Below are 24,682 nucleotides of genomic sequence, written 5' to 3'. Positions count from 1 at the left end.
AAGATTTTAGATTTCAGTAACTTAAAAAATTATCCATCTCCAATACTGACATGAAATACGTTCTTAGAATTGCAGTTAGATAGTCATAAAAGAAGATAAAACCTGCCACTTTTAGATTGTTCTGATTTTAGCCTGTATTATGTTGATTTTGATGGCTTGGGTGTTTACTTGCACTTGCTTATTTCCAAGTAGATTGTGTGTGAGTGTATGTGTAAAATAAAGTCACCTCGTGGAAACTAAAGCACAAGCAAGCAGTGAAAGGTAACTTTATTTTCTCCAGATTTGTCTTCCTTAAGGCGATAGTTACTGGGATTTAATTATTTTAAGAAACCAGGATAAAGGTGATGATAAAAACACGTCCTTAATGAATGTTTTGTGTGTGTACTAGGCCGTCTGCTAAAGCCTTTCCAGGCATTATCTCATTTAATTCTAACAAACATTCTTTGGGGTAAATACTGCTTATAGTGAAGAAAATACATTTCATGAGTGACTAAGAAATGACTGAGAAGGTGTATGAATATGCTTCTCCTCACTTCTAATCTTGGTGAAGAGGAATATTATACTCTTTAGAAAGAATGTATTTTTCAAAAAGTACCTAGAGAAAGTAGCATGGATGCGTATACAGTAACATATGTAAATAGATAGCCAATGGGAATTTGCTGTATGATTCAGGGAACTCAAATTGGGGCTCTGTAATAACCTAGAGGTGTGGGAATGGGCTGGAGCTGGGAGGGAGATTCAAGAGGGAGGGGACACATGTATACCTATAGTTAACTCCCTTGGACTGCAAGGAGATCAAACCAGTCAGTCCTAAAGGAAATCAGTTCTGAATATTTATTGGAAGGACTGATGCTGAGGCTGAAGCTCCAATACTTTGGCCACCTGATGCGAAGAACCAGTTCATTAGAAAAGACTGTGACTCTGGGAAAGATTGAAGACAGGAGGAAAGGGGGACAGCAGAGGATGAGATGGTTGGATGGCATCACTGACTCAACAGACGTGAGTTTGAGCAAGTTCTGGGAGATGGTGAAGGACAGGGAAGTGCTGCTGCTGCTGCTAAGTCGACTTACTTCAGTCGTGTCCGACTCTGTGTGACCCCATAGACGGCAGCCACAGGCTCCCCTGTCCCTGGGATTCTCCAGGCAAGATCACTGGAGTGGGTTGCCATTTCCTTCTCCAATGCATGAAAGTGAAAAGTGAAAGTGAAGTCGCTCAGTCATGTCCGACTCTTATCGACCCCATGGACTGCAGCCTACCAGGCTCCTCCGTCCATAGGATTTTCCAGGCAAGAGTACTGGAGTGGGGTGCCATTGCCTTCTCCGAGGGAAGTGCTACAGTCCATGAGGTCTCAGAGAGTCAAACGTGATTGAGTGATTAATTCATGATGTATGACAGAAATCAAACCAATATTGTAAACCAATCGTCAATCAATTAAAAATAAATAAATATTAAAAAAATAAAGACCTGGAGAGAGCACCAAATCCTGACCACTAGACCACCAGGGAGACATTACCATATGTAAAACAGATATCCAGTGGGAATTTGCTGTGTGATGCAGGGAGCTCAAATCCAGTGTTCTGTGACAACCTAGAGGGCTGGGGTGGAGTGGGAGGTGAGAGGGAAGTTCAAGAGGGAGGAGGCATATTTATACCTGTGGCTGATTCATGTTGCTGTATGGCAGAAACCAACACAGTATTGTAATTAATCCTCCAATGAAAACTAAATAAATAATAATAAAAAAGAACCTAGAGATAATGGACAGAAATGTCTGAAGTAAAGAAGATTTATTTTTATTTGCCTTCTTATGCTCTTTCCAAGCCTTTCCAACTCATGTTAGATTGAAGGATGCTAATGAATGCTTTTTATTTATTAAAAATAATTTTTTTTCTTTTTTCCCTGTGAATGCTTTCTGTGTTGGGCCAAAAGCAGTACTGCTTGACCTATGCAGTCCACTCGAGTCACATGGGGAGCATTTAATAAATACTAATGTCTCAAGCTCATCCCCAAAGATCAAGATTTAATTGGCTTGGGATACTGCCTGGATGCTGAGATTTTTTAAAAATTCCTTAGGTTATTTCTCAACATCTAACTACAGTGGAAATCCATGGTGTGTGCCAGTGGTTCCCCAAGCTTGACTGCACATTGGGATCACCTGGGGAGTTTCAAAAACTCCTGATGCCCAGGCCCCTCCCCCAGATGGTGATTTTATTGGCCTGGGCTGTGGCCTGAAGTTTGGAACGTTGAAGATAGTCCCAGGTGATTCCAGTGTATTTCTAAGTTTGGAGACTGCTGGTTTATGCAGTGGTTTTCTTTTTTAAAAAATTGTTTTAAACTGATAGAAATTTAAAAAGAAAAGTTAGTTATTTGGCTGCACCGGGTCTAGTTGTGGCATATGGGATCTAGTTCCCCGACCAGGGATGGAACCTGGGCCTCCTGCATTAGGAGCCTGGAGTCTTAGCCACTGGACCCGCAGGGAAGCCCCTGTGCAGTGGTTTTTTACCTTGGCTGCACATTAGAATCACCTGGGAGACTGTTAAAGCTCCCATGACCCTGGCTTGCACCCACTCCAGTTACATAGAATCTTTGGCGCTGGATCTTGGCAGCTCTAGTTTTCCAAATCTTAATTCAAAATACTTGAGGGACGAAGGGAGGCAATGATTGGGGTAGGAGAGGCTATTCTTGGGCTTCCCTTGTGGCTCAACTAGTAAAGAATCCACTTGCAATGCGGGAGACCTGGGTTGGGAAGATCCTCTGGAGAAAGGAAAGGTTACCCACTCCAGTATTCTGGCCTAGAGAATTCCATGGACTATACACAGTCCATGGGGTCGCAAAGAGTTGGACATAACTGAGCGGCTTTCACTTTACTTGCCTTATGTAGCTATACTGAGTTCATTTTCTTAGACCAACATGATGGAATGCAGAGCTAAGAAAATTATGGAAAGTAATGTATTCTACGTTCCAAATAATTAGCTAATAATAAAATTAGTTTTGCCTGCTTTATTGATATATTTTAAATAGTATTAAAGCCAAGGATGAGATTGCTGGTTTAATCATTGTAGGGTTTTCTTTTTTTTTTCTGACTTAATGTGGCTCAGCTGGTAAAGAATCTGTCTGCAATGCAGGAGACCTGGGTTTGATCCCTGGGTTGTGAAGATCCCCTAGAGAAGGGAAAGTTTATGTCTGCTCTCTTAGTGCAGTAGGCAGCATGTCAGTCTCATAATCTGAAGGTCCTGAGTTTGAACCTCAGACAGGGCAGATCATTCTTTTTGGGATTCCCTGGTGGCTCAGACGGTAAAGAGTCTGCCTGCGATGCTGGAGACCTGGGTTCGATCCCTGGGTCGGGAAGATCCCCCAGAGAAGGAAATGGCAACCCTCTCCAGTATTCTTGCCTGAAAAATCCCATGGATGGAGGAGTCTGGCAGGCTACAGTCCATGGGGTCACAAAGAATCTGACACGACTGAGTGACTTTCACTTTCAATAATTTTAAGGGTCCCCCCCCTCCCAGCCCTTGTTTTGTATTATTTGGCTGGTATCAAAAATGAATTTTCCCTCTAAAATCAAAGAACCATTAAGAAAAATTAAAAATTTTTTAATTATGGAAAATAAAAGTGACATCCTCTATTTGTACCTTATTGAACTTGGTCCTTTCCACTGTCTTCCAGGGGTGCCAGGCGTCAAAGAAGAACGCTTTGAAGAAGGAATGACAGTAAAGCACTGTGCGTTGTCTCTCGTGGGAGAACCCATCATGTACCCAGAAATCAACAAGTTTTTGAAGCTACTTCATGAGTGTAAAATCTCCAGTTTCTTGGTCACAAATGCACAGTTCCCTGCGGAAATCAGGTGAGTGGTCTCGCCTGTCAAGATGATGCTTCTTGAATCTTGTGTTTGACTAAGAAGTAAAACTAATAGGTATTGATTCAGAAAGGATTTACTCATTTCTAACTATGTATAAATGTTGACTTTGAGGGGTCAGAGCACCTGCTCCTAAACATCAATTCTATTGGGAAAGATAACATTTGTTTAAAGAATAGAGGCAAAAAAAATTGCTGGGGGAGTTCAACAGAGAAGTCATTTTTTTTTTTTTTTTTAGATGGGAGAAGTGGAGTAAAAACTTCTCTGAGAAGGCTTATTAAAATTTGAGTCTCAAAATATGGCCGTGACAACCTAGAGGGGTGGGAGGGAGGTTCTAGAGGGAGGGGACATACGGATACCTATGGCTGATTCATGTCGATGTATAGCAGAAACCAACACAATATTGTAAAGTAATCATAAGGAGAGAGCAATTGGCTAGGTGGCGGTGGTCAGGCTCTCTTGCCCCACTCCACTCACGTCCTGCTAGCTGGGATCATTTGTGGCACTGTGCATGTGTGTGGTGGTGTGGTCCTATGTAAGCACCACCTGAAAAGCTCTTAGAGGCAGAGTAGAGTTGCGCTGCGGAGAAGGCAATGGCAAGCCATTCCAGTACTCTTGCCTAGAAAATCCCATGGATGGAGGAGCCTGGTGGGCTACAGTCCTCGGGGTTGCTACGAGTCGGTCATGACTGAGCGACTTCACTTTCACTTTTCACTTTCACGAAATGGAGAAGGAAATGGCAACCCACTCCAGTGTTCTTGCCTGGAGAATCCCAGGGACGGCAGAGCCTGGTGGGCTGCTGTCTATGGGGTTGCACAGAGTCAGACACGACTGAAGCAACTTAGCAGCAGCAGCAGCAGCAGCAGCAGAGTTGCGCTGAGTTGAGCTGCTGCTGCATCAGCCATGAGCCAGTAAAGCATGTCTGCAGTTCCTATGGCCCTTGCATCTTCTTCCAGCTTCCCTGCTCATACCTTGGCTGCACTGGGTTCAGCAAACAGTGAGATACAGCGAGATAGTAATTATCCTCCAATTAAAAAAAATAAATTTTAACAGTATGGCTGGGATTGGTACTTGGGGAGATAGGAAACTGTAGATTTTTAATAGCCTTTCCCTTCTCCAGGGGATCTTCCCAACCCAGGGATTGAAGCCAGGTCTCCCATATTGCAGGCAGATTCTTTACCAACTGAGCCACCAGGGAAGCCCAAGAATACTGGAGTGGGTAGCTTATTCCTTCTCCAGCAGATCTTCCCGACCTAGGAATTGAACTAGGGTCTCCTGCATTGTAGGCAGATTCTTTACCAACTGAGCTACCAGGGAAGCCCAATTTAAAAAAAGGTTTTTTAAAAATATGGCTGGGATTGGTACTTGGGAAGGAGATAGGAAACTGTTGGTTTTTAATAAGAACTACCTGAGAAAGATACAGAATTGGGGTCTTTGGGATACCACTATGTAAATATAGTTGATTTGGACCACAGAGGGTGCAGAAGAGCCTGGCAGCAGTTGAACAGGTTGGGGCGACGACTTCAAATGCTGTTCTTTAGGAAGATCTTGCTTTCTGCAGAGTAATCTGCCAGCATGTTTGTATAAAGTGGGAAGGCCAAGAAACAGGAAACTGGATAGGAGATGGTAAGGTTTGTTTAAGAGTTGTAAGGATGAAAGGAAGACAGAATGAGGAGTCTTCAAAAAGGTGTCATTGACATTGTACTTGAAAACATGTGGATTATTTTCAGATATCTTTTGATATTGATTTCTAACATAATTCCACAGTGGTAAGAGAACAGATTCTGTGATTTCAGTACCTATAGACCATGAAATTTTTGCACCTTGTTTTATGTCCTTGGATATATTCCAGTGTCTCCTAGTTTATAGTCTATGGGAACTTGAGTTTGTATCCTACTGTTGTGTGAAAATTGTATAAATCTTAATTATGTTGAGTTGGTTCATGGTGCTTTTTGGATCTACCATATCCTTCTACTTTTCTGTCTATTCATTCTGTTAGTTTTTGAGAGTTTGATATTGAAACTCCAACTAAAAATCTTAATTTTTCTACCTAAAAAAATAATCGTAATATATAGCGGAACTATATGTAACTTTGTTCTGTGTTTTCCAAGTCTGCTGTATATGTGTTGTCATACTTTCATAATTTAAAAAATAAAAAAGAGGAAAAAAAGGTGTCATTGAGGCATGATAGATAGATAAGCTTGGCAAACTGGATGGCTCTGTGAGCCCTGCATGGAAGAGGACTTAGCTGATGACTGGGAAAGTTCCAGCCAGGTTGATTGCTAGGATAGTGGGGCTCTGTAACAGTAGAGGGATCCGCCATACTCTGGTATTTTCAAAGAAACTCTTGACTTTGTTAGCTGGTCTTCCCTTGACCCACTTACAAGTGTTACATTCAGGCTAGTGGCCTTTTTGGGATACTCAACTTTTCTTTAAGAGGATCTCAGTTCTCCCTCCAGCTCCAAAGCATAGGGTTCCTTACTGACAGTTCTCCCACAGAAGGGAGTTTTCACAGTGAGTGGTCCGTGAGGATTTATGGAAGATAGGAAAAAATACCTTAGGCAGATGAGAAAGCTTTATGTTTTTATTTGTCAACATGGCAGCTAATAAAACTGACAAGAATGTGACATTTAATGATAGAGCTGTTGAGGATTAAACAACAACAAAAACCCCTTCTCTTGAGAAAAAGTCCTCTTAGTTCCACAAAAGCAAGTGTTTTTATAATAGTATTTTTGATAGGCATGAAACTGAGGTACCCTAGCATGCATCAGTTACCTTCTGCTGTAATCATTTTCCTTGGGACCGAGCCACTCAAACTCGCCACCATTCGTTTGGTTTCCAGGACAGCGAACACTTCAGGTGGTGCGAAGCTGATGCATCTGGAGAGAGTAGAGACGCCCAGTGCCCTTTCCCCCTCATCTTTTTATCCGGCAGTTTTCTGAGTTGTAATCTTGAAAATAAACTATTAATAGAAAGTAAACTGTTTTCCCTGAGCTCTGAGAGCTGTTCTAGCAGATTATCAAACCCGAGGAGGGGTCATAGGGCACGCAGATCCACAGGCAGTTGATCAGAAGCATAGGTGGCAGCCTGGGACTGTGACTCGTGTCAGAAGTAGGGGCGGCCTGGGACTGAGTCCTGACCCGGGAGGTCTGTGCTGACTCCAGGGATTTACTGTCAGAATGGAATTAAACACAGGACACCTAGCTGGTGTCTGCAGAGAACTTCAGGCCTCCTTGGTGTGGAGAGGAACCACACATCTGGTGTCAGAAGTGGTGTGAGTCAAAAACCAGATAAGTGTGTTCTGAAGTGATCTAATGTCATAAAAACAGCACTTCATACTTGGTGCTTGGCAATTTTTGCCAGATTGTCTTTTTTTCCAAAGGTTTCCAAAAGAAATCTCTTTTATGCAGAATCTCAGGATTTAAATGTTGGCTCAAAAAAAAAAAAAAAAAAAAAAAGCTTTTAAACGTGGTGCAGGACAAATAAAACCTACTCCTTATCAATTGCCAGTTTGAGATTTCCAGTCTTAAGAACCCTCCGGGCCTTCCAACATAACTCCGATTTTTTTTTTTTAATTGAATTCCTGAAAAACACTGAGTCCCAGTAGGTTCAAGGCCACCCTCTTTGTACAGGGTACAAAGTACAGGGTACAAAGTCTGTTTTGCGCTACAGTAGATGACAAACGATGGCCATAAATTCTCCCTCTTCTTGTATCCGCGATCTTTGTGCCGTAGCTCTGAGTGTCCCCCCACTGACTCCAAGCTCGGCCACGTGACTTGCTTTGGCCAAGAGAAAGTGAGCGAAGGTGACAGAAGCAGAGGCTTGAATGATGTCTCTGCACCGAGGCTTGCCCTTTCTTGCTGCTCTCTGAAACCCTGCCACCGTGTGATCAACTTCAGACTTGCTGGGGGTTAAGAGGCTGCACATACAGAGGCCCCAGCTGTCCCAGTTGAGGCCATCATGAACCAGCCAGTCCAGCAGATGCGCCAACTGAGACTAGCAAAGGCAGCCAGGATGAACGGACCTCCCAGCCCATCCACAGAATTTCAAGCCATGTCTCTTGGGTCTCCTGCATTGGCAGGCAGGTTCTTTACCACTAGCGCCAGCTGGGAAACAGGATCGATTGAAATCATTGTGATCGATCATTGGTGATGAACTCAGTCTCTTATCTAGCTCGTCTCCCTTTCCTAGAGGTTGTGGGTGGGGCTGAAAGTGCCAACCCTCTAATCACTGGGTTGGTTCTTTTGGCACCAGCCCCCTGTCCTCAAGCTGTCCAGGGGCCCACCAAGAGTCACTTCATTAATATAAATTCTTGTTTGGTGGAGAGGGGCTCATTAGAGATAACAGAAAACACATCTCTCACCTCTGTCACTCGAGAAATACCAAAATTAGGAGCTCTGTGCCAGGGATTAGGGACAAAGACCAAGTGTCTACTTGTTACTATCTGACAATATCACACTAAGGAATGGTTATCTATTCAAAAGCCTGTACTTTTCAGTTTGCCGTGCTCTCCACCACTTGGCTGTCTCCTCAGCCCTGAGGCTGAGTGTCATCTACTACTTGTCAGAGGAATCGCACTGTTGAATCCCTTACAGCAGAGAAATTTCCGTCAGCATTTCTAACAGGCATGAAACAATGGAAGGCAGACAGAACACCACATATCAGAAAAATAGAAGCCTATTGCTTGGGGTAAGGCAAGAATATTCTGGAGTGTTTCACACAGTCTGTGGTTCGGTGTCCAGAGAACCTCTTTTTCGTTTAGAAGTGGCTTGTTTCGTTTAGAAGTGACTCGAGTCGTATCCTTGGCTCCTGCAGACATGTGAGTTTAGGACTCTTAATTCTGGAGACTGCATGATCTGTGCTGACATTCAGCCCTGCCGTCAGAAAGGCCCATCGCACCTGGATAATGCTGTCCCACTGGACCGCTGCATGTTGTTCCTTCCTGTAAACTGTTCTGTGCTAAGGTGTCAAAGACCTCCTGAGACATCTTGTTCAAAGCAGACCATGTGGCAGAGTAAGGAAGGTGCTGAGTGTGATGTTCCACAACACTGAACCCAGTTTTTTTTTTCCTTCTATTATTTATTTATTTGGCTGCATGGGTCTTACTTGCGGTATGTGGGTGCACAAACTCTCTAGTTGCGGTGTGCAAGCTAATTGTGGCATGCAGGCTCCAGAGCACACAGGCTCAGTAGTTGCTTCGTGTGGGCTTCGTTGCCCCACAGCATGTGGGTTCTTAGTTCCCTGACTAGGGATCAAACCCATGTCCCCTTCATCCCAAGGCAGATTTTTAGCCACTGGACCACGAGGGAAGTCCCCTGAACCTAGTGGGTCCTTTCCTTTGTGGGTATTCGAATCCTAAAACTGTCTCCCTCTTTGTGAGTGTATTAGAGGGTGTAGAGTCAAGTGTACAGCCCTTTGTAGACTGACTTGCTCTTAGCTTCATCTTCAGTTCACCTCTACACAATTTTCTTGTCCACTGTTTTTAAGTTTACGTTTCAAATCTTATATTTTTTCTTTTTTGATACATACAGTTAATTCAAAGCTTACTCCCTGCCAGCAGGCTTATTGTAAGAAGACAGAGCTCTGTTCCATTTTTAACTGTGACACAATCAACACTTAACTTCGCACACCCCCTCCACCACCGCGGAATCTGTCCCTGTGTGTGTTTACGAGCACCTTCATCAGAACTACGTGTGAGCTTCATTCTCTGTCTTTCACTTGTTCCACTTGTGCTTCTGTTGTTTTGTTTGCTTCGTGTTTTTGCTGTTAATAGGATAGTCACTATAGGTGTTGGAGAAGCTCTGTAAATTGGACATCTCTTCACATCTTACTTAGTAAATGTTTGAAGAGATGCATGAATTTTAATAAAATAAAGTTTTCTTGTGTTTATCAGCTCAAAGTGGCTATAGATAACAGCGACAATGAAATGAAGATTGGTTATAAATACTACTTGCTCCTTTCCACAGAAGTCTCTTATTTCCTCCTAGCCTGTTTTGTTTTTTTTGTTGTTGTTGTTCAGTCACTAAGTCATGTCCGACTCTTTGCGACCACATGGACTGTGCACACCAGGCTTCCCTGTCTTTCATGATCTTCCAGAGTTTGCTCAAACTCATGGCCAGTGAGCCAGTGATGCCATCCAAGAATCTCATCCTCTGTTGCTCCCTGCTCCTCCTGCCCACAATCTTTCCCAGCATCAGAGTCTTTTCCAGTGAGTCAGTTCTTCCCATCAGGTGGTCAAAGTATGGGAGCTTCAGGTTCAGCATCAGTCCTTCCAATGAATATTCAGAGTTGATTTCCTTTAGGAGTGACTGGTTTGATCTCCTTGCAATCCAGGAGACTCTCAAGAGTCTTCTCCAACACCACAGTTCAAAAGCATCAATTTGTCGGCGCTCAGCTTTCTTTATGGTCCAACTCTCACGTGCGTACACGCCAACTGGAAAAGCCATAGCTTTGAATATATGGACCCTTGTTGGCAAAGTGATGTTTCTGCCTTTTAATACGCTGTCTAGGTTCATCATAGCTTTTCTTCCAAGGAGCATCTTTTAATTTTGTGGCTGCAGTCACCGTCAGCAGTGATTTTGGAGCCCAAGAAAATAAAATCTGCCACTGTTCTGTTTGTATTAAGTTTAAAATATAGTCTTCTTTTTTGTCTATGAATCAATGGAATACTTTTCAGAACTATGCTTTTCTGGATGAGCTAAAGAGAGAGAGGTAGCACAGTGAAATGAGGAGGAGCTGGGTTGGGCTCTGTCTAGAAGAGATCTGAATTTGAATCTTGACTTGCTTTCTTATTGTCTTTCTGACATGGGGAAGATAACTTCTCAGTGGCTAGTTACTCATCTGTAGAATGATCACAGTAATAACAACCGCCTTGTAGTGACATTGTTAGTGCATAATAATATAATACGTGAGAAACACCATTGGAAAGATAGGCTATGTAGTATCAGTCAGGTGTACTTTAGGCAAGAACCATTACTTGAGATGAAATGGGGCATTTCCTAATAATAAAATATTAAACCCACTAGGAACATAAAGCAATATGTTTGTATATATGTCAGAATTTGTAAACACTCAGTAACATAATCTCAAAATTGACAGAACTCTAAGGAGAAATAGCAAGTTTTTAACACGCTTCTCTCAAATGGATAAAACAAGTAAATCAAAATCAGTAAAAGTAGTGAAGATTTGAATGGCTAAATTAACAAGTTTAGTCTATATGGCAGAAATAGAGTATTGAAACTTGACACTTTGGAATGTAAATTCTTAAGAGCACAGAACTTGCTCTCAGAACAGTTAACAAACGGCCATGTGCTGGGCATTACAGCAGGTTTCAAGAAAGTGTTGAAATCATTTAGAGCACAGTATCTGAACACAAGGCAATTAAACTATGAATCAGTACTTAAAGATAACTAGAATATTCCAATATGTGTATAACTTAGTGTACTTCTCACTTGCTTATGGTCACTTTGGTTATTTTTTTATTAATAGGAGCATCAAAGTTACTACTGAATTCCCTTGATTTCTTGTTGTTCAGTTGCTAAGTCATTTTCAACTCCCTGCAACCTCGTGAACTACAGCACTCCAGTCTTCCCTGTTTTTCACTATTTCTCAAAATTTGCTTAAACTTACATCCATTGAGATGGTGATGCTATCCAATCATCTCATCCTCTGTCACCCTCTTCTCCTCCTGCCATCAACCTTTCCTAGCATCAGGAAAGGTTCCAATGAGTCGGCTCTTCACATTAGATGGCCAAAGTTATTTGAGTTTCAGCATCAGTCTTTCCAGTGAATATTCAGGGTTGATTTCCTTTAGGATTGACTGATTTGATGTCCTTGATTTCTTATAAACATAAATTTGTCTCCCTTTTTTCCTTTCTGTAGAGATGAGTAGGTTCATTTTAGGTAGGACCTTGATATGATTATTGAGATTATTCTGGGTAGAATGAGGCCTGATCTCTAAAGAAAGGAAGAAGGAGAGGATTTTTATGTTCAGTTACTGTGTATTTCTATATACGATCATTCATAACTCAGGTTTAAAATTAGCAGGATGAAAGGTCATCACAATAATCATATCAAGATTCACAGGATGTTTTCACTGGGGATTGGGCTCAGACTTTATATCCTTTTCATTGTATAGTTTTTAATTACTCTCAACAGCATTGAGAGATTCTGAGACTCAGGAATTATTATGATAGTTTTAAGGATGTGACTAAAACCATCCTATCTCTGTATAAAATGGAGGCAGACAAATGACTGAGCTTGGAGCCTCATTGCCTGTTTTTTCAGGGAACAGAGGCCAATAGCAGAGACTCAGAACATTTCTCCAAGGTCCTTTTACTGCTTTTGAGCCACTTAGGAATGAACTCGAAAGCTCCTTAGGACTTTTGCTCTTCTCCATTCTTCCTCTGCTCCTTGGGAAAAAATCTATAAAATTCCTTAATTATAGCACTTCAAACATCTAGTATTGACAAAATTCCTTATTGCTAGTATCAATGTCCAGGCGCCCCCCCCCCCCCCCGCCTTTTTTGTGTGTGTGTGAAATGATGAGGGCTTGTAAAACAACTAAGGCCTTTGGAATTTACTGTTCATAATCTAAAAGCAGGTATGGAGGTGTAGTGAAAAGGTCAGGCTGGTTCCCATTTTGCATCAGGCAGCTTTATGACACAAAGTTCCGTGAGTTATTAGATGATGATAGCCTGCAGTATCCATTAAGATGATCTTTTTTAGTTTTGTAAAACACAAAGTCCAGTTAGAGTAGCTTATTTTATTAAAGAGGCCCCCAGCAAAAGGGGTGGTGAGACAAGTTGCCGGCATTATAGTTACAGTCGTTTTGCGTTTCCAGTAATTGATGTCCTTTGCTCAGTAGTGACACATTATTGAACTTTTAAGGATTCCTTTTAGATATCATATCAGCCCTGGAGAGGGATTAAAGCAATGAGAGTCTGCCGTGTTTTAATCATTCTTTCCTAGCTTTGATCAAAGCTTCCCCACTTTTAACAACTTTGACTTTAGCCCCTTCTGGTTTTTCCATATGTCACTAAGCCAGATCATTACAAGCATTCGTTTGGCCTACATTCCTTTAAAAGTTCTGTCAGTTGAAGTCAACGATATCCACTGAAAAGTAGCTTTCAGTGTCTACTGATATGACTGGGTAAAAAGGAAAATAGAGTTCCTGTCCGTCAAGGAAAGTTGTAAGGCCAACCCTGATAGATATAAAAGCACATCACCCCTTTGATGGTGAATTTTATGGCATGTGAATTATGTGTCAGTTTTTAAAAGGGCATAGACTTTGAAACCAAAAAAAACAACACATAAATAACATTTTCGAGGTTAATATAAATTATGAAATAGTTATAGGAAATTAATAATAGAATTTAGTAAGGATTATTAAGGGGCAATTTCTTTCTTTCTCGAAATTCACTGAAGAGAGTGAATTATGAGACCCATTGGCAGGGAGAACAGAGAGGCTTTGGAAAAAGTACAATCTGAGCTTTAAACATAACTGGCAAGAAACGTGGTAGATGATTACTTTGTGAAATGAGCCAGTGAGTTTGAGAGAAGTGGGGAATGAGTGGTACTGACGGATGCAGATTAAGAAGGCAAAGAAAATAAAAATCTGCAACATGTGTTTTTCTTCTGGGTTGTGCTGTTTTGTGAATATGTTGCTGCCCTTCTGCTAACTCTGCTTTGCTGACGGCCCTCGGAGTAGGTCATTGTTTGTCCACGCAAGGCCTGACTGTCAACCCACTCCTGTTCTCAGAGGCCTAGACAAGGCCTTGGTGTGGCTCTATGTGCTTCAGAGAAGACTTGTTCTTGTTCCTTAGAAAACCCCATTAGCAAATGGATGATGGGAAGTGGCCCATCAGCACAGATCCCTGGAGAAGCCTTAGTGGCAGAGTTTTTGGAGAAGCTTCGGTCTGAGAGCCCCTTGTAATTGAGCTGAAAGTGCCAGAGCTAAAGCTTGATCTTGTTTTATTTTCCACTGAAGAAGAGACCTGTTTGAAGAGAGACCAGTTTTAAGTAATCAAATGTTTTCAGTTCATTAGGGATGGTGTCCAGTCATTTTAAAGAATAACCAACTGATATTTCATTCTGTTACAATGTCATGCATGCTCAGTCCTGTCTGACTGTTTATCACCCCATGGACTTAGCTCACCAGGCTCCTCTGTCCATGGGATTTCCCAGGCAAGAAGACTGGAGTGGGTTGCCATTTCCTTCTCTAAGGGGTCTTCCTGACCCAGGGATTGTACTTGCATCTCTTGCATCTTCTGCATTGAAAGTGAAAATGAAAGTCCTCAGTTGTGTCCGCCTCTTTGCAATCCCATGGACCATAAAGTCCTTGGAATTCTCCAGGCCAGAATACTGGAGTGGGTAGACTTTCCCTACTCCAAGGAATCTTCCCAAGCCAGGGATCAAACCCAGGTCTTCCACAATGCAGGCAGATTCTTTACCAGCTGAGCCACAAGGGAAGCCCAGGAATACTGGAGTGGGTAGCCTATCACTTCTCCAGAGAATTTTCCCAACCCAGGAATCGAACCAGGCTCTCCTGCATTGCAGGCGAATTTTTTACCAACTGAGCTATGAGGGAAGCCCACCAGCTGAGCCACCAGTGAAACAAATCATACCTTCAATTTCTGGGAGAAGTAGAAGCCTCTAGACCCAGTGACATATTTAAGCACTGCATCTATTACAGATTGTAAGTTTAACATTATGAAGAGCCTGACTTATGTGTAATTTTCTTCTGTTGCGTTTTTTTTTTTGAATTTTGAATTACCAAGGGACCTCAAACCAGTTACCCAGCTCTACGTCAGTGTGGACGCTAGCACCAAAGACAGCCTGAAGAAAATCGACCGCCCGCTCTTCAGGGATTTCTGGCAAAGATTCCTTGATAGTTTAAAAGCCTTGGCTGCAAAGGTAAGAGTTATGACATCTTTAAAAAAAAAAAATGGAGAGGTTTTTCTTTTCTTTCTAAAAAAGACTAAAATCTACAACTTTTTTTTAAGACTTCCACTTTTATTATTCAATATATTTATTTATCGACTTCCTCTTAAGTTTCTAGCACTGTGCCTTATATATGTCTTTGATGTATTTAGAGAGAGGGATGCATACCCCCAAAGCTAATTAAACACAGTTAAGCTGCAGTACGTAGCAACCCTAGAATATGTTTAAATATGAAATTAGTTTTCCTGAATTTCTAGAACAAAATTACCTACCCAGTAAGGAACTCAACCCCAAAGCGTCCAAATTTGATGTCTTTTCCTGCAAACCTTCGCCCCTTCTTAAGTCTCCTTATTCTTTTCGACCTAAAGTACTGCTTCTTCTCCATTGGCCTGCTGTCAGTATTTGATATTTTCTGTTCTACCTTAAAAAGAAAATCAATTAAAAAAAAATTTTGGCTGTGCTGGCTCTTCATGTGTGCATGGACTCTCTTAATTGCTGTGTGCGGGCTCAGTTGCCCTGGGGCATATGGGATCTTAGTTCCCCTACCTGGGATCAAACCTGTGTCCTCTTCATTGGAATGCGGATTCTTAACCACTGGACCACCAGGGAAGTCCCTTGCTCTGCCTCTTCTTCTCTTGTAGTCATTTTCCCCTTTCTTGTTCTCTTTGCTTCTGCCCTGCAGTTCTTCATGTTCTACCCAGATCTGATATTGATGACCACTGTAGGAGCTTAAAAAATGGGTTTCTTATTCCTAGTGGGATTCAAGAATCTGCATTTTAAACATCTTGGGGGACTTTTGATGTGTAGCCGAAGATGGGAGTTGGTATCCCAGAAAACCTGCCCTTCCCTCTTTTGCCCTTCCTGCCCCATGGCTGTCTGGCTGCAGTGGACATTTCCAGGCTCGTCGTTCACCATCTTCCCCAGGAATGCTACACGTCTCTACTCATCTTGCCATTTCTGCAGGTGTGCCCAGCACTTTTCTTGAGAGCCCAGACTGTCCTTTCTTTCCACTTCTTTGACTTGCAGAAATTCTCTGCAACCTTCAGGTCTCAGCTTCCTTACTACCTCTGCTGTGAAGCTTTCTCCAGTTGCAGATAGCTGCCCCGTCTCCCTTCCTAAGTTTCATATCTGTAAATACACTTCATTTCCTCTATTTTATCCTAGCTTCCCTCTCCCGAACTGGATTCCTTACTCATATCTGAATTTTATCTAACATGGCACACTTTATGGTATTTGTGTGCTATGCTTAGTCATTCAATTGTGTCCGATTCTTTGTGACTCCAAAGGGCTATAACCTGCCAGGCTCCTCTGTCAATGGGGATTTCCCAGGCAAGAATACTGGAGTGGGTTGCCATGCCCTCCTCCAGGGGATCTTCCCAACCCAGGGATCAAACCCAGGTCTTCTGCATTGCAGGCAGATTCTTTACCATTTGAGCCACCAGGGTATTTGACAAATGTTTGTTAAAAGAGTGAATGAGACTCACCAGAGCTCTGTAGTGGTAAGAGGTACTGTATACATTTTCTTTATTTTTCAGCTGATCACATTCCATACTCACTCCTATCCCCCCTGCCCGATTTTATGCTTGAGAAATTAAATCAGTGCCTTTTTTGGTGATTAACACTGACATTATATAAGACATGAAAAATAGGCATTAGTTTCTGATCCATCTTGGATTATTTATAAAACCAGCAAGTCAACATCTGGCTTGGTTGCTAAAGTCTCTTTGGCTGTGAACTTTACCCTCAGGTGTATCCTCTTCTCTTGTTGCTAAGACAGGAACATGAAAATCAGAATGGGTTTAAATGGAAGTAAACAGCAGGGTTGGCAATATCAAACACATATGATACACACAGCTCTGCATAAAATAGATAACTAATAAGGGCCTGAATGGTCTAGTGGTTTTCCCTACTTTCTTCAATTTACGTCTGAATTTGGCAATAAGGAGTTCATGATCTGAGCCACAGTCAGCTCCTGGTCTTGTTTTTGCTGACTGTATAGAGCTTCTCCATCTTTGGCTGCAAAGAATATAATCAATCTGATTTCAGTGTTGACCATCTGGTGATGTCCATGTATAGAGTCTTCTCTTGTGTTGTTGGAAGAGGGTGTTTGTTATGACCAGTGCATTTTCTTGGCAAAATTCTATTAGCCTTTGCCCTGCTTCATTCCGTATTCCAAGGCCAAATTTGCCTGTTACTCGAGGTGTTTCTTGACTTCCTCCTTTTGCATTCCAGTCCCCTATAATGAAAAGAACATCTTTTTTGGGTGTTAGTTCTAAAAGGTCTTGTAGGTCATCATAGAACCATTCAACTTCAGCTTCAGCGTTACTGGTTGGGGCATAGACTTGGATTACTGTGATATTGAATGGTTTGCCTTGGAAACGAACAGAGATCATTCTGTCGTTTTTGAGATTGCATCCAAGTACTGCATTTCGGACTCTTTTGTTGACCATGATGGCTACTCCATTTCTTCAGAGGGATTCCTGCCCGCAGTAGTAGATATAATGGTCATCTGAGTTAAATTTACCCATTCCAGTCCATTTTAGTTCTCTGATTCCTAGAATGTCGACATTCACTCTTGCCATCTCTTGTTTGACCACTTCCAATTTGCCTTGATTCATGGACCTGACATTCCAGGTTCCTAAATCAAATCCCTTATGATTATACAGTAGAAATGAGAAATAGATTTAAGGGCCTAGATCTGATAGATAGAGTGCCTGATGAACTATGGAATGAGGTTCGTGACATTGTACAGGAGACAGGGATCAAGACCATCCCCATGGAAGAGAAATGCAAAAAAGCAAAATGGCTGTCTGGGGAGGCCTTACAAATAGCTGTGAAAAGAAGAGAAGCGAAAAGCAAAGGAGAAAAGGAAGGATATAAGCATCTGAATGCAGAGTTCCAAAGAATAGCAAGAGATAAGAAAGCCTTCTTCAGCGATCAATGCAAAGAAATAGAGGAAAACAACACAATGGGAAAGACTAGAGATCTCTTCAAGAAAATTAGAGATACAAAGGGAACATTTCATGCAAAGATGGGCTTGATAAAGGACAGAAATGGTATGGACCTAACCGAAGCGGAAGATATTAAGAAGAGATGGCAAGAATACACAGAGGAACTGTACAAAAAAGATCTTCACGACCCAGATAATCACGATGGTGTGATCACTGACCTAGAGCCAGACATGCTGGACTGTGAAGTCAAGTGGGCCTTAGAAAGCATCACTACGAACAAAGCTAGTGGAGGTGATGGCATTCCAGTTGAGCTATTCCAAATCCTGAAAGATGATGCTGTGAAAGTGCTGCACTCAATATGCCAGCAAATTTGGAAAACTCAGCAGTGGGCACAGGACTGGAAAAGGTCAGTTTTCATTCCAATCCCAAAGAAAGGCAATGCCAAAGAATGCTCAAACTACTGCACAACTGCACTCATCTCACACGCTAGTAAAGTAATGCTCAGTAAAGCCAGGCTTCAGCGATACGTGAACCATGAACTTCCTGATGTTCAAGCTGGTTTTAGAAAAGACAGAGGAACCAGAGATCAAATTGCCAACATCTGCTGGATCATCGAAAAAGCAAGAGAGTTCCAGAAAAACATCTATTTCTACTTTATTGACTATGCCAAAGCCTTTGACTGTGTGGATCACAATAAACTGGAAAATTCTGAAAGTGATAGGAATACCAGGGAAGACCACCTGATCTGCCTCTTGAGAGGTTTGTATGCAGGTCAGGAAGCAATAGTTAGAACTGGACATGGAACAACAGACTGGCTCCAAATAGGAAAAGGAGTACGTCAAGGCTGTATATTGTCACCCTGCTTATTTACTTATATGCAGAGTACATCATAAGAAACGCTGAACTGGAAGAAACACAAGCTGGAATCAAGATTGCTGGGAGAAATCTCAATAACCTCAGATATGCAGATGACACCACCCTTATGGCAGAAAGTGAAGAGGAACTCAAAAGCCTCTTGATGAAAGTGAAAGAGGAGAGTGAAAAAGTTGGCTTAAAGCTCAACATTCAGAAAACGAAGATCATGGCATCCGGTCCCACCACTTCATGGGAAATAAGATGGGGAAGCAGTGGAAACAGTGTCAGACTTTATTTTTTTGGGCTCCAAAATCACTACAGATGGTGATTGCAGCCATGAAATTAAAAGACGCTTACTCCTTGGAAGGCAAGTTATGACCAACCTAGATAGCATATTCAAAAGCAGAGACATTACTTTGCCAACAAAAGTCCATCTAGTCAAGGCTGTGGTTTTTCCAGTGGTTACGTATGGATGTGAGAGTTGGACTGTGAAGAAAGCTGAGCACCGAAGAATTGATGCTTTTGAACTGTGGTGTTCGAGAAGACTCTTGAGAGTCCCTTGGACTTCAAGGAGATCCAACCAGTCCATTCTGAAGGAGATCGGCCCTGGGATTTCTTTGGAAGGAATGATGTTAAAGCTGAAACTCCAGTACTTTGGCCACCTCATGCGAAGAGTTGACTCATTGGAAAAGACTCTGATGCTGGGAGGGATTGGGGGCAGGAGGAGAAGGGGACGACAGAGGATGAGATGGCTGGATGGCATCACTGACTCGATGGACGTGAGTCTGGGTGAACTCCGGGAGTTGGTGATGGACAGGGAGGCCTGGTGTGCTGCGATTCATGGGGTGGCAAAGAGTTGGACACGACTGAGCGACTGAACTGAACTGAATAAGGGCCTACTGTATAGTGTAAGGAACTACTCAGTGTTCTGTATGGCCTAAATGCAAAAAGAATCTGAAAAAGAGTGGAATGTTTATATGTATAACTACCTGAACTACTTTGCTGTACACCTGAAACTAACACAGCATTGTAAGTCAACCATACTCCAATAAAAATGAAAAAAATATCAAACACATATGAAATTGTTATCCAGGCCTATCTGAGTCAGAGTGTGGAAGATGACAAGTAGGCATTAGCAGACTGGCTCAGTAGTCTCCTTTTTTCCTTTTGGCCAAAAGTTTCCGCAAATGCATTCTTTAATTATTTGTTGACATATCCTGATTTACAGTGTTGTGCTCATTTCTGCAGTGCAGCGAAGTGACTCAGTTATATATCTATATATTTAATATTCTTTTCCATTATGACTTATCCTGGGAGATTGGGTATAGTTCCCTGTGCTATACAGTAGGCCCTGTTGTTTATCCACTCTAAATGTCATAGTTTGCCTCTACTGACCCCAGATTCCCAATCCATCCCTCTCTCCCTCACCTCCTTGGCAACTACATGTCTGTTCTCCATGAGTCTTGATTCTGTTTTGTAGAAAGGTTCATTCGTGTCCTATTTTAGATTCCACATGTCAGTGATATCATAAGGTATTTGTCTGTTTCTGACTGACTTTACTTAGTAAGACAGTTGTATCTACATTGCTGCAAACAGCATTGTTTCATTCTTTTTAATGACTGAGTGGTATTCCATAGTATATACGTTCCACATCTTTTGGAAGCACGTGAAGATGTCTTTGACCCAGTATGGAAATTTAGCAAAAATACAGAAGGCAACTCCTGCTTCAAAGCAGCGCAAAATGAATTCTTATCTTGAAGTTACAAGCCTTTGAATGTCCAGTTCAATTGTAAGTAGTCTAGATTGACTCATGGTTAGCCATGTAGTAACTTAAAGTTCTACAATATTTTCTAACCCATGAGCTTCTTACATATAACGTCATATTTGTGTCCATGTCACTCTAGTTGGAAAAGTTTCTTGGGCTGTTTAAACTAGCTGCCTGCAGTTTCGGGTGATTGCTGTCTAAGCGCCTTGTGGCGCTCAGTTTATGTTCCTCATTCTTCCATTGTTTACACTGTCATTTAGAAAAGATCTGTGGCAGGAAGCTGCTGCCAGAACAACAAGGCTTAACTCAAGCTGTGCTGTTTCCTTTTGAATATCTGATATGATGGTACATTAGATAAGTATTAAGAAAATTCGACTTTACTGCTGTTTAATACTAGAAAATAAGACATTTATGTTGTGGCTATACTTTTTCACTAGGGCCAAATGTATGATTATTATAATCACATATCATTTGAGTTTTTAAATGAAAACTTTATAATAAAAGTGATGCTTTAGTTAGAACACCCATAGTATTATCTCCTGTTACTTGTTTGAGCATTTAATATACCTGAGCAAGGAAAAGCATTTGAACAATTTCTTAAACTTTATAAACAGAAATCTGATTTTTCCCAAGTTTTTCAGCCTATGTGTGAGCTTGTACCACCCAAAGTAGAAGGTAGCATATTTTGTTTTATTACTCTTGGCAAGTATAATGTTTATATTTCAAGATTTTTATCCTTTGTCAAAATGTTCCTTTTCAAATATGAGGGGAGAAATATATTGGTATTTGATTATGTAGGGCTAAAAAGCAATTTCGTCAAGATAACACAGCATAAAATGTGTTAGCTTCAGTTTCTGGACACGGCAGCTACTCGTCAAGGTCTTTTTTTTTTTTAAAAAGAGAAATTCATTTTGTGCAAGACAGCACTGCTTACCTTTGGCAGTAGACCGTTCATCAGCAGTGTGACCACTTGTCTTTCTGCTGGTCCATTATTATGCCAAGCTGAAGATCCAGTAGGAAATGAAAGTAATTCATCTTTCCCCATGTTTGAGTAATAATATTGATATTCTTGAAACCTCATGTTTGAAAGACAGAAATAATTCTCCTTATTACACATTCTTGGATGTTCAAAATGAACATTAGTTCAACGGATATGAGTATGCATTGAGCTGATGTTCTTGGAGTAATGTCTTGCTGTTAAGAAGGGCTTGTGCATGCTTGCTTAGTCACTCAGTCGTGTCCAACTCTTTGCGACCCCGTGGACTGAGCCAGGCTCCTCTATCCATGTGGATTGTCCAGGCAAGAATACTGGAGTGGATTGCCATGCCCTCCTCCAGGGGATCTTCCTAACCCAGGGATCAAATCCAGGTCTCCCGCATTGCTGGCGGATTTTTTATGTCTGAGCTACCAGGGAAACTGTACATTAATGAGATGGTTGTGTATCTAATATTTAAATAAACTGAAGTATTCATGTGGCCTACAACTGGCAGATTTAAAAAAAACAAACATTTAATATTTGTCCTTATCTGATTATAAAAATATTACATTTTGATTATAGAAAGGTAGGGGAAGTAAAGAGAAAAGAAGTTACCCATAATTCCAGGACTTTGAGACAACTACCACTGACGTTGTGAAGTAGTTCTTCTATTCATCCTTAGGGGGAGGGTGTTTTTTTTGCCTTTATGATTCAATTTTGTATGTTGCTCTTTGTTGTTAACACTGGGTCATGAGCATTTTTCCACTCTAATAAAAATTCTCTTTGACCTTCAGGTTAAAGCCAGTATAGTTTTTCATCAGTAACAGTGTGAAATAGTAGAAAATATATATATATTGGTCTCTGCCCCTAGTTCCTGGCACAGAGCTCCTAAAGCCCTTGTAGTTTTCTAAGTGATAAGAGCACTAGAAGCATCTTTTGTTGTCATAAGACAACTTTAGGTGGGCTCCTGGATGGATCCTGCTTGAGGGCTGGTCAGCAGGGTGACTAAACCATAATTAGAAGCTTGGAATTATCAGCACGTCCCACCACACACACACACACACACACACACACACACGTATGGAGAAGGGCTAGAAGTGAAGTTAATGATTGATCGTGCCTACAAGAAGCAGCCTGTATAAAAATCCCACTTGGGGGGATTTGGGAAGCTTCCAGGTTGGTGAACACAACCACATATCTGGAGGGTGATGTCCCCGTCTCCATGGGGACAGAAGTGCCTGTGCTCAGGACCCTCCCAAGACCATGCGTTATGTGTCTGTTCATCTGTACCATTTAATACACTGGTGAATGTAGGTCAGTGTTTCCCTGAGTTCTCCGAGCTGCTCTAGCAGATTAATCAAACCAGAGGAGGGGCCCCTGGGAACCCTTGATTTACAGCCCATCAGCCAGGAGCACAGGTGACGGCCTAGACTTGGGACTGGCCTCTGAAGTAGGTATAATGTCAAAAGTGGGTTAATTGGTGGGACACCTGGCTCATGTTGCAGAGAATAATTTGGTGGGGGAAAATCCCTCACACATGTGACCAGAAGTGTCAAAAGTGATGTGTTGTGTGTGAATGGTAAAGTAAAATGGTAAAAAACCCAGGGGAGGGAAGCCTGGGTTTTCCCCTCCTTGCTCAGCTTCCTGCTTGTTGGCCCATATCAGGGTCTCACCAGAGTGGGTTCCAGCCTGCTCCTTCATATCGTGGGGCCTGAGTGTTCATCAGGTTCCTGTCCTGAGCACACCTGGGAGGGAGCCTTGTGTCTCTGCTGTTCTCCAGTTGCAACAGAAACATTTTGTTACTTTCTAACATTTCTAAAGTCAGATGTAGCTAGAGATGGCATGTCATATTCAGTTGGTAGCATTGTTACTTTCATAGAGGAGAGACATAAAATAATGGTATATAAAATAATTGTATGTCTTTCAATGTAGAATATCTTGTATGTGTGAGTCACTCAGTTGTGTCCGACTGTTTATGGCCCCCGGACTGTAACCTGCCAGGCTCCTCTGTCCATGGGATTCTCCAGGCAAGAATAGTGGAGTGGTTTGCCATTTCCTTCTCCAGGGGATCTTCCCAACCCATGGATCGAACCTGGGTCTCCTGCATTGCAGGCAGATTCTTTACCATCTGACCCACCAGTTAAATAGCGTTCTTCTTCCCTCCTTCCTTTTTGGAATAAACTAATCTCTTCTCTATCATTCTGACTAATTGCCCTGCTTGTTGACCTCTTTGGTTTATTTCTGCCTCCCATCATTGATGCCAAAGTCTTCTCTTGAACTTTAGTCCATCTGGCTGTAGCTGGATATCTGTTCTTATTATTATCTTTTCTTAGACTTTGTTTTGCCTTTTACATTTATCTAACCTGCATGTATCCTCTCTGTATTGTTGATCCCATCCAGCCTGGATTTAGTGTCGTTTCACCCTCTTCTGCTTGGCTAAGAGGGTATCCTGGTTTTAGCCACTCTAGAGATCAGACCCAGAGAAGGCAATGGCACCCCACTCCAGTACTCTTGCCTGGAAAATCACATGGACGGAGGAGCCTGGTAGGCTGCAGTCCATGGGGTCGCTAAGAATCGGACACGACTGAGTGACTTCACTTTCACTTTTCACTTTCATGCATTGGAGAAGGAAATGGCAACCCACCCCAGTGTTCTTGCCTGGAGAATCCCAGGGACGGGGGAGCCTGGTGGGCTGCCGTCTATGGGGTCGCACAGAGTCGGACACGACTGAAGCGACTTAGCAGCAGCAGCAGCAGCAGAGATCAGACCAAGACTGCTGACCTTGATCTCTCCAGTTGTTGTTTTTGTTGTTCTCTACTGGCTAAGTTATGTCCGGCTCTTTTGTGACTCTATGTAGCTTCCAGGCTCCTCTGTCCATGGGATTTCCCAGGCAAAAATACTGGAGTGGGTTGCCATTTCTTCCGCCAGGGGATCTTCCCAACCCAGGCATTGAAATCGAGGCTCCTACCATGTCTCCTTCATTGCAGGCAGATTCTTTACCACTGAAAGTGAAAGTGAAGGTTGCTCAGTCATGTCCGACTCTTTGCGACCCCATGGACTAAACAGTCCATGAAACTCTCCAGGCCAGAATACTAGAGTGGGTTGCCTTTCCGTTCTCCAGGCGATCTTCCCAACCCGGGAATCGAACCCAGGTCTCCCACATTGCAGGTGGACTCTTTACCAGCTGAGCCACAAGGAAATCCCTTTACCACTGAGCCCATGGGGAAATCTGCAAACTGTTGGCTCTTCCCAGTCCTAGGAAATTCCCTAGTGAGTAGAGAATAGATTTTCTCCAAAGCTGACTTCTGCATAAGCTTACTACGGAAAGATGAGCATGTTGC

At 42.2% G+C, this 24,682-nt stretch overlaps 1 protein-coding gene across 1 annotated transcript in view; it reads left to right on the top strand.

Moving 5' to 3' along the window:
* The window catches only part of LOC147345037 (S-adenosyl-L-methionine-dependent tRNA 4-demethylwyosine synthase TYW1), a 148,374-nt gene that overhangs the window by 60,953 nt on the left and 62,739 nt on the right, over window positions 1–24,682 (top strand). Inside the window, exons 12-13 of the mRNA XM_086374693.1 lie at window positions 3,664–3,841; window positions 14,632–14,767. Of these exons, the coding sequence (XP_086230819.1) occupies window positions 3,664–3,841; window positions 14,632–14,767 (314 nt within the window). The remainder of the gene's footprint in view (window positions 1–3,663; window positions 3,842–14,631; window positions 14,768–24,682) is intronic.

Source organism: Bos grunniens, chromosome 25 (assembly GCF_055505025.1).
Source record: "Bos grunniens cultivar Pamir isolate PY7600 chromosome 25, Bosgru_T2T1.0, whole genome shotgun sequence".
NCBI classification, from domain to species: domain Eukaryota; kingdom Metazoa; phylum Chordata; class Mammalia; order Artiodactyla; family Bovidae; genus Bos; species Bos grunniens.
Note: the sequence above shows the minus strand (reverse complement) of the source record. Positions and strands in the feature narration are given on the sequence as shown.